Raw genomic sequence first — 14966 nt, forward strand, 5'->3', positions numbered from 1 at the left:
AAAAGGAATACAAGCGCTGATAGTAGTACCAAGTGCATGTGCGTACATTCCAGTCATCTGCAAATGGAGCAAAGAAAAGCATAAGTTCCCCCCTCCTCGGAGCCTCGAGAAATACATTGGCATTTGAAATGAGGTCTCGACATGGGTGGTTTCACATTCTTCAAGTCGGCAAGACGTTCGTTCATTTGGCTACCATACGATACAGATGGCAGTTACGCGATTGACACGTCAGTGGCTCTCATTCGTCATTTTATTGCAGAGTTCATCTTCATCAAATTTACTGTCTCTCAGTACGGAGGAAAGAAAATTTACATCAGAAAATTCGATAGATTTTGGACGTTCTAAACTTTCAACGAAACCCTATACCAGCAGTTTATTGATATTATTTTTTAAATCATAATTCACGGTGGTTTAGGGGTAACCATCCGGCGTTCACGAGTTCAAACCCGTCCGAGAGCAATCACTGGATTTTTAAGCGAGATAAAATTCCTAACATGGCATCCTTATGAAGAGAAATAAAAATTGATCACCCTTTCTGTATTTTTTTTTTTACGGAGAAGGGGCGTGAAGGTTTGCATCTCAGCCAAAGACTTATTGTGATTACCACTTCCTTGATAGGATTCATTGTTTAACTCCTTAAGACCGCATTCCTGTAAGCCTAGATCATATGAGGGCCGTTTTTGCAAAACTTGCTAACTGCAAAATTTGCAAAATTGAGATTTTGATGGATTCGTTAACATAAGGCAGACCTCTACATGATGTAAAAGCCGTCTTAGTAAAATTGGATTATTTCTCTTCATTATAGTGTGTCAAAGTGTGATCGTTTTTTCAAAACTTGCTTTCTCCTATAAGTAAGAGTTACAGCAAAATTTGCTTACTACAGTGTTTTGTCTCTCCTGTAAAATTTAGTTTTTTCAGTTAGTAAGTTTTGCAAAAACGGTCCTCATATATACCCAGATAGGTCGGCCTTATAAGCTTTGAGGTTAACAACTTTTGTCAGATTTACTACTCTGCCATCTAGTTGTTACATAAGGAGTCACGTCATAATTGCATTAGCGACTGTACAGCAATGATTTATCTGTTACATATATGATCTAGGCTGTAAGTAACGCAATAAATTTAAATTCACTAAAACAGTCACCTAAATACACATAATCATTTGTTTTCCGAAAAGATTCACGAGAACATACGATCACACCAGAAATAAAAAAGTTCTGATCTGGCAGTGGAAAATTATTTCTACTCAAAAATACTTTTCGATTCCATTTCATTCAATTCCACACATCAGCTTCTGCTATCTTCCATGGGGAAGGAAATTTCTGTTTGATTCCGCCATCGTGTGAGAAGTCGTAGTTAAAGACAAGAAATACATGTGATATTTTCTACTGCTGCTATAAATTGACCACTTCGAGTTATGTCTTATGTTGATGTTGCAAATGTGATTAGTAGAGTCAAGTATTGTGTTTCAAGATTTCAATTAAACATGCGTTTCAATATTCCTGATATCGAAAAGTATTTTTTTGACGTGCAGTATGTCAGTTCGTCTGCATACAATATCTTAAACTGCTCTAAAAAATTTTGTTAATATTTACTATCAACAAGTTCTTCTCACTTTCAGCTTGCAATATTAAGCTTTTCATAGTAATATTTCATCACTCATTTTAAGTACATGATTCTCCAATTGGGTTCTAAACTTTTTGAAATGTCTAATTATATTTATTTCTTGTAGCTTAATTTATTTTCTGTTAACTTCGTTTCTAACTTGACCCGTTCACTTTCTGTTGTTTCAGATGCAACGACAACAGCTGACACGAGCGCTGACGTGTTCCCTGCTCATCAGTATCATGATCACAAGCTTATTAGTGGGTCCTACGTCGGGGCTGGTCCTTGGACATTCGCTTAACAAACGATCCTTCTTCGAAATCCAGTGTAAAGGTGTCTATGACAAAAGCATCTTCGCCCGGCTGGACCGAATCTGCGAAGACTGTTACAATCTGTTCCTCGAGCCCCAACTCCACACCCTCTGCAGGTATGCATTACATATCTTGTTTTTGAAAATACTTTTAAAAGTCCATATTTTGTTCTTTCGTGCTTACAGAAAAGTGCATAGTTTACATGGTTACAAATATGTTTAACCAGTAAGTGACATTTATCACCTCCCATTCCATAGATAATTAATTAAATGAAACGCTTTGTAGTTACTTATTTCTGTTATAAATTACAAGACGCCTTTAAATTTCTAGTAACTTTTATAATCATGAGATATAATCCATATTTTATCCTCTTCCTGACACTATAAACAATCACAGCTTCTACAGTCACAGTCATTATATATTGTGTACTGTACATACTTATAAATATAGTCCTAAATTATCTGTGGTCAACTTCTCAACAACCGAGTGAGTTGGCTTAGACGGTAGAGTTTCAGACTCGCGTTCAGAAGGTCACAGGTTCAAACTCCGTGGGCGACCAATCTGGATGGGGTTTTTCATGATTTCTCTCAATGACAAAGGCAAATGCCGCATTGGAAATTTACATTCCAAGGTTCACCACCGCCTCAATCACCAACATATAAACATTAATCAAAATCTGTAATTTTACATGAACACAAAGCATCTACAACATGCAATATAAACAGGGACTCAACAATAGTAAAAAAAGAAGAAAAAAGAAAAAAAGGTCTACTGGTATACCAACAGATTCAGAACACATATTATGTTAAAGCTTGTATTAAAAAACCAATAGACGCTTCTCATTTTAATATAAGTTGTATTTGTAGAAGTCATTTATCCTCTATTTTAAAACATAACCACAAAAAAACAAGAAAAAGTTTATTCAAAATAATAATAATAATAATATCATCCCAACTAAAATCTCTAATACAAAAATGTTAATGAAATATAAGAATCGTTCTATATATAATCACAAACTATATAAACTGTATCCAAATTATACCACGCATTTCTTTCTAGGTTACCAAAAATTTTACGAGTAACAAAATGATTACCTTAAACGATTATTTATATATATGCAATGAGTATATGCATTAAAATATTTAAGTAAAATTATAGTGGCGTAAACAAATTTGTAACATTTGTAATATGTAATAACTAAGTTTCATTGTAAAAAAGTTTTAGGACTTACACAAACTTTCTTAATGCAGCTTCTGTGAGAACAGTTTAATTGAATCAGCCGGAGCTGAAAGGAACTAAGTCAAAATATGCAGTTTTGGGTTATGCAACAATTTGAACAAAGGATGTCATGCGCATCGAATGGTGGATGAAGGAACTAAGACTTTTAAATATTCTTTTGTCTTCTATAATATAAAAATATAATATTTGTGTTATTAGTGGAATGTTTTTTGCTTCTCCTGAAAAGTTGTGAAAAGTGACTTAATTCCTTTAGCTCCGACTGATTCAATTGTTTTGAATGCAAACAGAAGATATTTAAGAGAGAAAATATCGATTTTTCAAAGATTTAAATCGACTCTAATTACATTACAGCCTTTTATGGCATCAGTGGACTTCACAAATTTTTCAACATGAAAACCATAATAAACAAGAAAATTCTGATAAAAGTTATTATTCATACAATAAGCTTCATTTCCTGCACAGGAAATTGAAATATGACAACAAAAAGCCTTCGTATTTATTTATCAGAGATTCCTCAAATTAGAGGCTGCCATTAGACAAAGCATACAAAACAATACAAGAAAAAAATAGAAGATGAGAGCTAAAAGAGTAAGAAAAAAGGCAAACAAATACACAAACAAACAATATGTGTGATGAACCAGTTCCAGGACAAATTCACTAGAGGTTTCATTCATCTGACAGATGTCATATTGTGTCCTTTCTGTAATGCTTACATGGTGTTCATGATTGTTTTGCTTGTTTCCAGGAATAACTGTTTCACATCAGATTACTTCAAGAGCTGCCTGGAAGTGCTTCTTCTTAAAGATGAAATGGAAAAATATCAGACGTGGATAAAACAATTACATGGGGCATCACCAGGGGTTTAGGTACTTTTATTTTTTGTTTTGATTTTTAGTTTCTTCATTTTATCTTATTTAATTTTTAGTTTTAACATTTTATTCTTTATGTTGATTTTATACTAACAAATAACTACTAACTCAAAATTAAAAAAAAAAAATAGTTTTTGCTTAATTAATCTTTAACAACTTTACATTATTTCAATTTATATTAAATTTTTTAACATTTTTTGTGCATTAACTACAAATAAATTTACTGTAATACATTAGAAACTTGCTTTTAAAATGATTATTAATTTACTTTTGAATTTAATTAAAACATGGACAAGAGTTTATTATAATTCTTTAAAATATATAATAAAAATACATACAGGGAAATATAAACATATCATTTATAAATTTTACAAATTTTCAATATAAACAATTTTTGTAACAGTATTTTTTATTATTTCTCTTCACAATTTTTTGGGGAGGGTAATTGATTTTTGCATTTTTTATTACCGTCCATTTTTTTTAATTTTTGGAGGCAAAAACATTTTTGATTGCCTTCGAAATCCCCTGGAATTTTTATCTTTATATCCCCATGTACAAAATTAAATCATTAATTCAGGTTTCTAACGTCTTAATGTTATTTCCAGATCTAAATGCTTCAGCAGTCCTTATTTCAAAGGATGTATTGAGGCCTTACTCTTAACAGAGGAAGAAGAAAAATTCAACAAAATGGCCGAGTTCCTTGGAAAGAAGTAAATAGAAGACAATCCTGCCTCTAAACGTTGTGAGCTCCATTCACAACACAGTTACGGACAGGAAGGATCTTTTCATCTGCCACCAGGAACATACACCACTTTATTCTAGTCTTACAGTGGGGAGGAAGAAGAAGAAGAAGATGACGATTATGATGATGACCTGGAAGAAGAGGCTGAGGAGGAGAAGAAGGAAGAAGAGTTGAATATGATGATGATGTAAACGAAAAGAATCTTGAGAAGGAACATCTCCGTATATGTATGATATTAACTTTAGATCTGATTGAGTTGTTCTACAAAAAATTGAGAGAGTTGATTCATGACTTTTTCATCAGAACATGACATTGTTTTTATTATTTAAAAGTATTAATTTATTGGTTTCATGTTTGCATTTTTCATTTTAAATGAATGACTTAACAAATACAAATGTTGTGTAACTTAAGATATAATTATTAAATTATTCCTTCATTTATAAGTAAGATATCCAATATGTATGTAGCTAATTACAGTGTAGAATCACCTGGTTTCAGATTCCTATTTCTGTCTATCCGTACAGATTATATATAAAATATATTATATAATTGATTACAAATTTAATCACAGAAAAGTCTGAAATATACTTTTAGAAATTTTATATTCACATTTTACAATTTGAAAATATGCATTAGAATTATGTCCAAAATAAACGGATTTGAGATATTGGTTTCAAAACCAAATCTTGAATAGGTGATTTCAATACAAAGCTATCATTCCAATGTCAGTATTCTACAATACCTGAAAGAACCTATAGAACCCTTCAATAACTGGACTGTGACATGCAATGAAAAGTGCTGTACAATCAACAATTCTTTTAGAACTGTTCATTGCCAAATAATGTACCGGTATGTCCTAGTTCAGTTATGTATTCATCCCATTCTTTTGTTCTGTTTTTATCCTATGCTGTGCTTGACAATAAATGTAACTGTTTGGTTAGTTTGATTGTGTGTATGTTTTGCAGGAATGATTGTTTATACTTACTTTCAACATTGTTACTAATTGCTTATTTTGTCTTATGTACAGTATATAATATGTTTAATTTATTTAAAACTTTTTTTATTGTGAGTCTCGAAGAAAGTACGGGTTCTGTGAATAGAATTATTGTACAATGTATTTAAAAAGAAGTAATTCGGTCATGTTATTTTATAATTGTCAAGTTAACTATGATTTTCCTATGTGTCAGTCTTTGATTATTGATAATCTAGATTCTAGATGCTCACAGAACATCACAGATAGAAAGCAAACACTCCTACCTAACAGCAAATACAGCTGTCATGGTTAAACTACTATCACAACATTGTAATGAGTAGCTCAATGTTTGTGCATTGTGTAACAGGGATTGTAATGTATTATCTAGGCTATCTATAGTTAAAGATATTCAGTATCCTATTCAGTTTATTTATAAGTCGAAATGTACTTTTATCAGAATGAAATAGTTTCCTGTTTTTTTTTATTATTGTTGTTACTTTCCATGTCTATTACAGCATTTTATATTAAAGAAATGCAATCCAGAAGGGTTGGCAAATAAAAGGAAATTCTTGGTATTGAAGAAGGTGACATTTTACTTTAAACTGAATTAGATTTTTTGCTATAAGAAACCGAACTGAAACAGAAGTAGAAATAAAAAGGTTTTCAATCTTTCGTTACTAGATTATTAACAGTAAGTTCATTGGTATTACGATTTTATAAATTAGATTCATTACAGAGTGTTACTGGTATATGTTCACCTTCTTCTTCTCTAGCTATTTCCACTTACAAAATTTGTCCATTCGATACAAACAATACACATCTTATGTACACATGTGGCAGCTCTTAGATATTTAAGAATTAAAATTTATTTTCAAACGAAATAATTTTGTTTTTATTTAATCTATTTACCTATACAGACATTCCCATTGAACTCACTTCCATCTTATAACCCATGTTGATTGAATTGATGGTTTATGTTGCAGAATAAGTCACTGGCTCTCTTCAACTGTTCTGTGCTTCGTTGATCACCATTTTCAATTTGAGCACCTCTTTTTTTTTGTGAGAGGGATTAATTACATAGCTGTCTCTGTGACCAACGAGATATTTTGACTTTTTTTTTTGCCAAATTCTGAGTCATCATATTCACTCTGTTTAATTTTTTTTTCTTTCCTTCACTTTATAATTCATATATACTTACTTACTTACTTACAAATGGCTTTTAAGGAACCCGAAGGTTCATTGCCGCCCTCACATAAGCCCGCCAGCGGTCCCTATCCTGAGCAAGATTAATCCAGTCTCTATCATCATACCCCACCTCCCTCAAATCCATTTTAATATTATCCTCCCATCTACGTCTCGGCCTCCCTACAGGTCTTTTTCCCTCCGGTCTCCCAACTAACACTCTATATGCATTTCTGGATTCGCCCATACGTGCTACATGCCCTGCCCATCTCAAACGTCTGGATTTAATGTTCCTAATTATGTCAGGTGAAGAATACAATGCGTGCAGTTCTGTGTTGTGTAACTTTCTCCATTCTCCTGTAACTTCATCCCGCTTAGCCCCAAATATTTTCCTAAGCACCTTATTCTCAAACACCCTGAACCTATGTTCCTCTCTCAGAGTGAGAGTCCAAGTTTCACAACCATACAGAAGAACCGGTAATATAACTGTTTTATAAATTCTAACTTTCAGATTTTTGGACAGCAGACTGGATGATAAGAGCTTCTCAACCGAATAATAACACGCATTTCCCACATTTATTCTGCGTTTAATTTCCTCCCGAGTGTCATTTATATTATTTTGTTACTGTTGCTCCAAGATATTTGAATTTTTCCACCTCTTCGAAGGATAAATCTCCAATTTTTATATTTCCATTTCGTACAATATTCTGGTCACGAGACATAATCATATACTTTGTCTTTTCGGGATTTACTTCCAAACCGATCGCTCTACTTGCTTCAAATAAAATTTCCGTGTTTTCCCTAATCGTTTGTGTATTTTCTCCTAATATATTTAAGTCATCCGCATAGACAAGAAGCTGATGTAACCCGTTCAATTCCAAACCCTGCCTGTTATCCTGAACTTTCCTAATGGCATATTCTAGTGCGAAGTTAAAAAGTAAAGGTGATAGTGCATCTCCCTGCTTTAGCCCGCAGTGAATTGGAAAAGCATCAGATAGAAACTGACCTATACGGACTCTGCTGTATGTTTCACTGAGACACATTTTAATTAATCGAACTAGTTTCTTGGGAATACCAAATTCAATAAGAATATCATATAATACTTCCCTCTTAACCGAGTCATATGCCTTTTTGAAATCTATGAATAACTGATGTACTGTACCTTATAATTCATATATGTTTATTTTAATTTTCTTTCTACAAAATTTATGTAAACATTTAATATTGTAAAATTCATGTAGGAGAGTATACTGAGTCCTTCTGGGCTACCTCCAATGGGAGGCAGTTATTATAAAAAATATACAAAAATATACAGAAGGCCGTTTTTATTATTGTTGAGTGGCTGCAAAAGGGTATCTGTCGGCTACAGGAGGGAAAGCCATTAATCCTTCCCATTGAAGGCTTTAAGGAACCAACCTGGACAAATACCCAATGTCCCATCCCTACCTTCCCGTGGTGCAGCTGTTAGTAAGCATAATTTTACAAGCTGAACTAAAGGGAGGGGCTACTCATCAATTAGCACTGGTCAGCTTGATGAGTTAATGACTGAATTTGGTATAATTTTCCTCTATCCAATACCTAATTCCCTCCTTACCCTTTTCTATCCAGTCCTCTGGCTGAACTCTTACTTTCTTCGACCCTGACAGCATTAGAGCATTCGAGACCTAGGGGTTCATTTCCCTTTCCTTCCTCCTCTTTCTACTTTTCTGTTCCTAATGCTGACCTGCTATGGCACTAAAATCGTCCTCCAGTGGCTTAAGGAGGGAAAGCTGGTGATCAACAAGATCTCCCAGCTAGGTCCAACGGACCCGTCGACCAACAGCAGGTGTGGTCCTCCAGACATTCTGGGGGTTGTGTGTGAATGAAGTAGCCACCAAAACGTTAAAATATGGTGTTCACTTAAATCGGCTACAACTTGCCATTTTCACTCCAATATCTGTGCTTCAGTGGCTGACAACGATAATATCTTTGAAAAATATTGGAGTGCAAGGGGTCAAATGACTTTATTGTCAAATGCCTGGCATTAGAAAACAACACAACACTATTGTTGAGTTCCTGTTCCTATTGCCATGTGTTCTCGAGGAACTTTTAGAAACAATAAATCCATTACTTCGGGCATTAAATGAAACTGCATTTCGGGATTTTTCCATCTAAAAATCAAATTGCTCTCAGTCGAACATGCATACCGGTACTTGGAATTCAGAGGCAAGTATGACAGCCACTAGACCACAAAGAATGGCTCAGAATGTCATAAAAGTAATTACCAAAGTATTAAACTCAAAATAACAATTTTATCAGCACTCTACCTCCTCATTAGAAAAAGTAGGCCTACTGTAATAGTAACAGAAACATTTGTGTAAGCTTCAATTACAAAGAGAGAATATTATTTACGAAATCACATCAGAGAAAAATATTATACATGAAGTGGTTATTTTCATAGTGGTACAACTCCACTGTTTGTCAGGTTAACAAATGTCCATTCTTTTTATTATGATTTTTTTTTCAGAAATGTATATTTATTTAAGTACCAGGTCGCAAAATGGACCCATGTCTTTTACAAGATGTATGTAACATAGTACATGATTCAGTATAAAAATACAATTTACATTCAAACACTTTCACCAAGAGTGAAGCGTTTTACAAGAAATCACTCATTCATTAAACATGAGAAATTACTAAACTATTGAGCAATGGATTTGGATGTGTTCTTACAAAGTTTAAAAATTTGGTTCTGGCATTTTGAATATAATCACTAAATAACATATTTAGTGACTCATATAGTTGAGAGTTACTGATATCATAGTCTGCTCCCGTGATTGTCCTGCATACTGATCTTTGTATTCCATCCAGTCTTTTAATATGACGTATATGAGTATTTGACCAAATTTCACAAGCATATAACATATAAGAACGGATCAGACAAGTGTATAATAAAACTTTGACTTTAAGAGAGATGCGACATTTGCAAAGAGGATACAGCAGCATGAAACGTTGAAAAGCTCTATCTCTGATTAAATTTATATGTTGTCTGTAAGTCAGTGTTCTATCAAGATAAACGCCGAGATATTTTACAGCCGAATTGAAAGGTATGTTTTGTTGTTGAACTGTGAGTTCTTCTGGTAAGTATGGGAATCTTTTAGTGAACTTTTTTTTTTTATTATGAAAGTGGTACAACTCCAACTTCCTTCTGCTGCCAACAGAGTGCACCATAATGCAGGCATCTTAGATAATCCTACATTATACAGAAATTTACAGAAAACTTTCATAAGGACTTGCTGTACCACCCCAATCCTCTGATAAGAGCCCTGGCAACAAGAGTATAAAATAACAACTATTGTCAAGATCGGTCACCTCAATTAAAAATATAAATGTTCCTGTTTGTTAACCATCTCTGTTAAAGTAAAAGCCTTTTAAGGCTGACACTTATGTGCCATACATGTTCCTGTTAATAAAAAAATAATAAATAAATAAATAAAAAATAATCCTACAAGAAAAATATTTTAATAGTGATGTAACTCAACACTGTGCTAAGCCAAAATAAGTGATTCTAAAGGATTTTGAGTTACTCTGATGATATTGCTGCTCAAGATTTGATCCAAATGGTAAAATATCGATTTTTATACAGAAATTCAACTTCTTTTCAATAAAAGCATTATTTTGGTACACCAAAGAGTTGCCTAGGATTTATCAATCATACATTGAATTTTTTTTTATTTAAATAATGGTATACCGTCATTGTCCTCCCTTTATTAGACATATTCCATACAATATTCATAAACCCCAGGCATAGAAAAGCTTAATCTCTGACAAGAAAGCATGGCAATAACAATTTTATCAGCACTCTACCTCCTCATTAGAAAAAGTAGGCCTACTGTAATAGTAACAGAAACATTTGTGTAAGCTCCAATTACAAAGAGATAATATTATTTACGAAATCACATCAGAGAAAAATATATATGAAATGGTTATTTTAATAATGGTACAACTCCACTTTTAGTCAGGTTAACAAATGTCCATTCTTTTTATTACGAAAGTGGTACAACTCCAACTTCCTTCTACTGCCAACAGAGTGCACCATAATGCAGGTGTCTTAGATAATCCTACAAATTGAAAAAACACAAGCTATCATATTTACCGATAGGAAACCTAAAAAACCAGATTGCCTTTGTCTCTTCTCAGAAAACATTAGACTACAAGAATGAAGTTAAATATCTAGGAGTGATTCTCCACAAACGTCTGTGCTACAGTGAACATGTAGAATATGCGAGTAACAAAGCTCTGGCCAGATTTATTCACTTATACCCACTGATTAGATCTCCGTATCTTAACTTTCCCCTCTAAGTGAGGCTTTATACATCCGTCATAAGACCAGTGATGACATATGGTTGTGAAGTTTGGAATTCCGCCCATCCAAGAATCATCAGAAGACTACATGCAATCCAACGATCAGTCTGCTTAAAAGTCACTGGTGCTGACTACACCACATCAAATGCACAGCTCCAAGATATGTTACAGATTGAATCATTTTATGATTTCATCAAAAGAATTTCAAATAACTTTTCTCGAAAGTTGCTGAATCATCCTAACCCTCTCATTCGAGCTCTGGCTACCTGAAGCGAAATTTGATTAATTAAATGCCTTCAAGAAAAGGATAACTAAGTTGGAACCAAAAAATCATTTTAATATCTACTTATATTACTTTAAAGTAAAAGCCTTATTTATATATAAGGCTGAAACTTATGTACAAATCAACATCATGACAATAAAAAATAAAAAAATAAAAAATAATCCTACAAGAAAAATATTTTAATAGTGATATAACTCAACTGTGCTAAGCCAAAATAAGTGATTCTAAAGGATTTTGAGTTACTCTGACGATATTAATGCTCAAGATTTGATCCAAATGATAAAATATCGTTTTTATACAGAAATTCAACTTCTTTTTAATAAAAACATTATTCTAGTACACCAAAGAGTTGCCTTGGATTTATTAATCATACATTGAATTTTTTTATTTAAATAATGGTATACCGCCATTGTCCTCCCTTTATTAGACATGTCCCACACAATATTCACAAATCCCAAGCATAGAAAAGCTTAATCTCTGACAAAAAAGTATGAACTATTATTTTTCAAATATTTCACATCCTGAATTTTCTGAACACATTTAACTTTAAGACTTCATATCACAAAATCAATGTAAATGGAGGTGTACCATTATTAAAATAACACCTTCATATGTACATGGGTTATTAGTCATCCTCTTCGTGCAACAACTGAAGCCAATCAGCAAAGGATGTCAAAAAAGATTTCAATGAAGAAGTAAGCAGTTACCAAATAATTCCTATAGCACAGATCATAATTTCAAGAGATTTGTTGTCATCCAATGGTTCAGTTTCATTTAAGGATCATATTTATGATGAGCTGTCGAATACTTCTATTAAATCTCCTTCAGATCTCCATACAAAAATATTGTTGAAGATAATTAATTGGTAAACTTAGTCAGAAGAAGAGACAAAGAAGCACTACCGATAATTTCTGATGTATAAGTGACAGGCAATTGCAGTCAAGGTGAAAAATTGACGGGGAGAGGGGGATGTCAGGGATCCTCCCCCTGAAGAATCTGGTATCTCTTGTTGAAAAGGTGTTAATTTGTCCTGCCAGAGACATTCATTTCCTTAAGGTAGGCCTACCTAATGTATTGTTTCTGTATTTTACATAATTAATTCAACACATAACAATGATTCTTCTTAGGATTGGTATTTTCTGGGCTAGAGAGCCATGTCGGTAATACCAACAGACCACGGTCCCCTAGCCCTGAAAATACCAATCCTATTGATGCCGGCCATGAAAGCCTATATTCTAAAATAATTCTTCTTGCTTGTTTTAATATAAGTTGAGCGCGACAACAACACGAGTCCGTCAACATTGCTAATTATTATTGGCAGTAATTATATCGACAATTAAAATTGTAATGTTCCCCCCAAGCAGAAAATATTCAATTCAAACCTGATTGCAGTGATGTAGTAGATGTGAAATATTACAATTTTTGGTGGTAAAAGTTAAATACTCCAATTTTTTGTACAACAATAGTATTGTATTGTATTTATTTACATTCCATGGTATTCGTACATCGTTTCACAGCTGGAATATGGAACATGTCAAAAAAATCTTAATGATATTACAGAAGTCATAGTCACAGTCCAGTTGAAATATATAGGCTACAGAGGAGTTTTACAATATACTAGTACAACACAAGGGGTTAGTATCGATACTTCATACATGACAGAAATATTTATGCAGCAGTGTTGAATGTCAAATTTACTTACAGAATAGAAGGTGTGAGAAATTATGAAGTTAATGAATGGTAGGAAAGAAAAAAGCAGATTTTGATCTAATAACGAAAAAAATAAGCCGATTTTAATGTAAGTTAGTGAAAAAAAAAAAATAAGCAGATTTTGATGTGGTGAAAAAGTTTAAAAATTGTTCCATGATTAAGTTTCCACCATAAGTGGAGTGACATGCCTAGTGGTATGTTGATAAAAGCTATATTTATTTAAATTCAATTAAACTTTTGTGTAATTTATTTTCTGTCTAATAAACTTAATAATTTCTGACTAGCCTACAGTATTTAATTTATACATGAAGTGTGTGTTACAAAACATTCCGACAGAGCAGTTTATAATTTCAAGAAATTCATTGTTATCCAACGAGAGTCAGAGGGAGGGAAAAAGAAAGACAAGTTTCCGATATGGAAAAAGTGATAGGAAATTGTAATAATGTAGCTATTAGAAATGAAGAATAATTATTAAGTTTATGAGATGATATGAAAGAAGTAGGCTAAGTAAATTCTGATATAGTGAAAAAATTTAAGAGTTTCTTTGTTGAATAAATTACTGGCCATAAGTGGCATGACAGAGTATCACTGCACCTGCGTATTTATAAAAATGTATAAAAATTGTATTTACATAACATCTACTTAAACTTAATCTGTATTTTATTTTATATTTAATAAGTCTAACATTTTCTAGGTATTTATGTACGTGACTGTTAAGCTATGCTTTACATTGTAATTTCAAGAGATTCTTTACCATCTAATGATACGGTTTTATTTAAGGATCATAATGATGAGCTGTCAAACATTTTGAGAGCTCTTTCAAATCTCCAAATTAGAAAACATCATTGACAATAATATTACAATAGTTAACTTACTGTAGCCTACTTTATAGGAAAGAATAAGAAATAATAGTTTCAGATGAAGCAACAAACAATTACTGCACTGATGTAGTAAAAGTGAAATATTCCAGTTTTTACACAACAATTATGAAGTCAGTGAGATGATATTCAAGGTGTAAGCAGAACAGTGAAAAAATTTAAGAATTTTTCTATGAATAAGTTTTTTACTATAGGCATCGTGACATGTTGTGCAGTGTATTAATAAAAATATATATTTATTTGTAACAATTTCAATTTAGAGTGTACTTTTTTTCTGTATAAGAAAACATATTACTTATACTTAAAAACATTTTGCTTATGGTACCAAATTTCGTTTTGTAATGGAGAATAAGAATTATTTATAATTACTGAAAAAAAATATTCATAAATGGAAATGCAAAATTTAACTGAAAATAGGGTGAAATAGCTATAAGAGAAGATAATTATATGAATGCTACATATAACATATTCATTAATTAATATCTTAAAACACGTACATTTAAGAAAATAGCACTCTACTACGAACACAGCCTAAGATTAAGATTTTCATTTTTTTATAATAACTACTTACTTTCCGTTCTGCAGATCTTCATAGAATTTAATTGTAATATTTATAGATACGTTTCTTGTTCTCATTCCTTTAATATAAACTGTTTTGAAACTTAAAAATTCATTTTCGCGAACACAAACACAGCGAAATACCCGACTGTAATTCAATTAGACGCGCGCACTTTGCAGACATATTAGAACCACACAATCACGAAGCTTGAGTTGTTGAGGGTATTAGGAACAATAGATTGTGCCGGTACTATTTCGCATTGTCTATAATGAGG

At 32.5% G+C, this 14966-nt stretch overlaps 2 protein-coding genes across 5 annotated transcripts in view; one reads left to right on the forward strand and one right to left on the reverse strand.

Annotated features, from left to right (window-relative positions):
* LOC138699472 (ion transport peptide-like) overlaps positions 1-6620 on the forward strand; it is a 50811-nt gene extending 44191 nt beyond the window's left edge. Inside the window, exons 2-4 of one of the 2 annotated variants that reach the window (XM_069825380.1) lie at positions 1791-2029; positions 3898-4018; positions 4627-6620. In XM_069825380.1, coding sequence (XP_069681481.1) covers positions 1791-2029; positions 3898-4018 — 360 coding nt within the window. In that variant the 3' untranslated portion in view covers positions 4627-6620. The remainder of the gene's footprint in view (positions 1-1790; positions 2030-3897; positions 4019-4626) is intronic. The other variant, XM_069825381.1, reaches the window with a different exon arrangement.
* Positions 1-14966, reverse strand: part of LOC138699470 (peroxisomal leader peptide-processing protease) — a 525434-nt gene that overhangs the window by 509524 nt on the left and 944 nt on the right. The window lies entirely within an intron of this gene.

This window comes from Periplaneta americana, chromosome 5 (assembly GCF_040183065.1).
Source record: "Periplaneta americana isolate PAMFEO1 chromosome 5, P.americana_PAMFEO1_priV1, whole genome shotgun sequence".
Classification (NCBI taxonomy): Eukaryota; Metazoa; Arthropoda; class Insecta; order Blattodea; family Blattidae; genus Periplaneta; species Periplaneta americana.